The sequence below is a fragment of the Poecilia reticulata genome, linkage group LG10 (assembly GCF_000633615.1).
Source record: "Poecilia reticulata strain Guanapo linkage group LG10, Guppy_female_1.0+MT, whole genome shotgun sequence".
In the NCBI taxonomy this organism is placed as follows: Eukaryota; Metazoa; Chordata; class Actinopteri; order Cyprinodontiformes; family Poeciliidae; genus Poecilia; species Poecilia reticulata.
In genome coordinates, this window is record NC_024340.1 from 32,262,215 (window position 1) to 32,265,211 (window position 2,997).

Here is a 2,997-nt window from a genome sequence, read left to right on the forward strand (position 1 = left end):
GTGTTGACCAGCAGGTGTTGACCAGCAGGTGTTGTTGTGTTGACCAGCAGGTGTTGACCAGCAGGTGTTGTTGTGTTGACCAGCTTCACTTCACCAGACTCAGATCTGCTGCAGGAATAAATCTGAGTTTGGATGGAAGAAGGAATCTGGTCCATGAGGCATTTGCTAAATAACAGAATCTGTTATAATCTGTTATAATCTGTTATAATCTGTTATAATCTGTTATAATCTGGTATAATCTGGTATAATCTGAACGGCTCTCAGTGATGAACTTTATCTCCTCTGCAGTCAAATATCTGGTTAAAATGTAATCAACCAGCTAACCTTCAGTCACTTCTGGACAAAAGTAACTAACTAACAGACGAGTCGGCATCTAACTAGCTTCATATCTGACCAAATAAAATCTCCATTTTAAATCTGTTTCCTGGTTCAGAGGTCAACAAGTGGAGAACTGTTGACCCTCTGAGCCCTAAAGATGAGGAAGTTCATTTTAAAATCCATCCAGGGAACTTTGACCACCAACAGCTGGAGCTCAACTAAACTTTTCCTCCCCTTAAAAACGGAGGATGTAATATTTGGAGCAGAAGAACCGACCCGGTACTGAACAACCTGCTGGTCCTGTAAATGTGGAAATAGAAAAACTGACTTTAAAAACCTTCAGAGTCGTAAAACTGATGGGAACAAGCAGGAAGTGCAGCTGATGGTGAACCGGATCTATGTGAGAACTAGTTCCTGTCGTTTTTCTTTACACTCCGATGTCTGACATTTTATTTATATTTTTAACTTTTTTTTCCTTTCTTATAATTTTGTGTGCCTTAAATGGGGCCGGCCCAAGGCATAAGTAAACTAAGCAGCCTCTTGGGGCCACTAAAGGGCCCCATCAGTGGAGCGGATTTTTATTTCTAAGTAATAATTTCTATGTCATTATAATATCAAAAACACAATTTCACTATGAACTGATTTGCTTTTACAATAATATATATTTTATAATGTATGTAGAAATCATTATTTGATGGATAAAAAGAAAACAAGTTGCTCTGGGCCCCCTGGTGGCCGCGGTAGGAACCGCAGCTCCGGTCAGAAGCTAAGTTATCAAAACAATGTGTGTAAAGACTTTTCCTTCAGGAGGAAGAGCAGAAACAAGATGAAGGTTTGTTTTAATGAGCCTCGGTGATATAAAGATTAGCTGCTAACAGAAATGAGCCTGATGGCGACCCGGACCGGTCCAGTTCAGCAGCCGGACGTTTCTGCTCGGGTCTCTGTGTGAAACTGAGTTTAGACTGTAAATGAGTTGATTCTCATGTGGCTCTGAATATTTCTGAGGCATTTTGGCTTCAAACGTTTGATCATTAAAATGTCTGACGTCGTCTAGCTAAACGTTTCTACGTCAGGCTGCATGGAGGATTAGAGAAATGAATTTAATCAGAGAGTCATGAACGTGTGAAGCTGCACCGATTGCAGCTTCCTGGTTACCGATATTTAAAAAGCCTGAGCTGCTGGTTTTGGCTGATATGAATGTTTTTGTCTGAAATGTTGCTAAATGCAGCAGAAGGTCACTGAGTTCAGACCTGGTGGGTCAGTCAGTCTGACCTCTGACTGGTTCAGACCTGGTGGGTCAGTCAGTCTGACCTCTGACTGCAGAGCTGAAGGACGGAGGCTGATGCTGAAACCTTTGCTGATGAAGATGAGATCAGCTTCCATCGGCTGATCACGATCCCCCAAAATGAAGGAAATCGGCTCCCAGAAATCGACTGGTGGATGAATCAGTTGGCCAATAAATGTGTCCTATTCCATACATTATATACATAAATATGTTATAAACATGTTTATAATGTAAACAGCCAGAGATGCAGTAAGTCTGTAGCAGGTGTGAGAATCTGATGATGGGACGGCTGGCTGCAGCCGGTCCACAGAACCAGAGGGCCCAAAACCACATCTGGCTTAGATGATCAGGAGGGCGGAGCTTCTCTTAGTTCTTACTTCAGACCTGCAGGTTCTGGTCCAGGTTCTGGTCCAGGTTCTGGTCCGATCCAGAACCAGTCAGAAATGTCTGTTCTGTGTTTTCACACAGAGTAAACCAGTGTGTGGATCACCTGGATCAGCTGGATCACCTGGATCCAGGTGTGAACCCAGAGAGCTAACGGACCTCTTCAGGACATGAGCAGCTCGGTGAGTCAGTTTGATCTGCAGTTACCTGATCAGGTGATCAATGGCTCTTATTGATGGCTCTGTAAACCTGAGCAGCTGCACCTGTCCAGATGAAGAAGGCTCCGCCCCCTGCTGACATCACATCCTGTGTTTCAGGCTCAGAGGAAGCGGCGGCCCGCTGGAAGCTCTCTGGTCTCCAGAACCAGAACCAAGACCAGCAGAGCGGCCAGCAGTCGGACCCGCAGGGCGGCCGGCGCCGGAGACCCCGCCCCCCCCACGGAGCCCATCGACGTGATGGACGGCGCCGAGGACGGTCGGTGTAGAGCCCGACGGACCCGGAGCCGGTCCAGAACCTCCGGTCTGCGCTGAAGGTTCTGCAGAACGGTCCGGCTCATGTGGCTCTGCTGTGTCCAGGTGTGGAGGAGGTGGTGGACCTCACCTGCGAGGGATCAGAGTCTGCTGTGGTCGACCTGACGACCACCAACGAGTCTGTGCTGGTAAACAAACCAACCAACCAACAGGAAGCTGCTTCTCACAGCCTCATAACTCTGCTTCTCTCTCTCCTGCCCCCAGCTGGTGGACGAAGGTAAAACCTGGATCTGCTGTCATGACCTCACACTGGACCGGTACCAGACCGTAACAGACCTTCTTGGTTCTTCCATCAGGGCCTCCAGGTGAGAGCTATGTTCTCAGCAGTGATGAAGACGAAGACGCGCCCACTGTCGTTCAAGCTGCCATCACCTCTACTGCACACACATCCAGGTATTACACCGGTCCCTGCTGGTAGACATCCAGGTATTACACCGGTCCCTGCTGGTAGACATCCAGGTATTACACCGGTCCCTGCTG

The 2,997-nt window shown here is 47.4% G+C and overlaps 1 protein-coding gene across 1 annotated transcript in view; it reads left to right on the top strand.

Moving 5' to 3' along the window:
- The window catches only part of rnf4 (ring finger protein 4), an 8,943-nt gene that overhangs the window by 4,613 nt on the left and 1,333 nt on the right, over positions 1-2,997 (top strand). The window contains exons 2-6 of the mRNA XM_008420988.1: positions 2,072-2,169; positions 2,305-2,461; positions 2,563-2,645; positions 2,722-2,734; positions 2,814-2,910. Coding sequence (XP_008419210.1) covers positions 2,158-2,169; positions 2,305-2,461; positions 2,563-2,645; positions 2,722-2,734; positions 2,814-2,910 — 362 coding nt within the window. The 5' untranslated portion in view covers positions 2,072-2,157. The remainder of the gene's footprint in view (positions 1-2,071; positions 2,170-2,304; positions 2,462-2,562; positions 2,646-2,721; positions 2,735-2,813; positions 2,911-2,997) is intronic.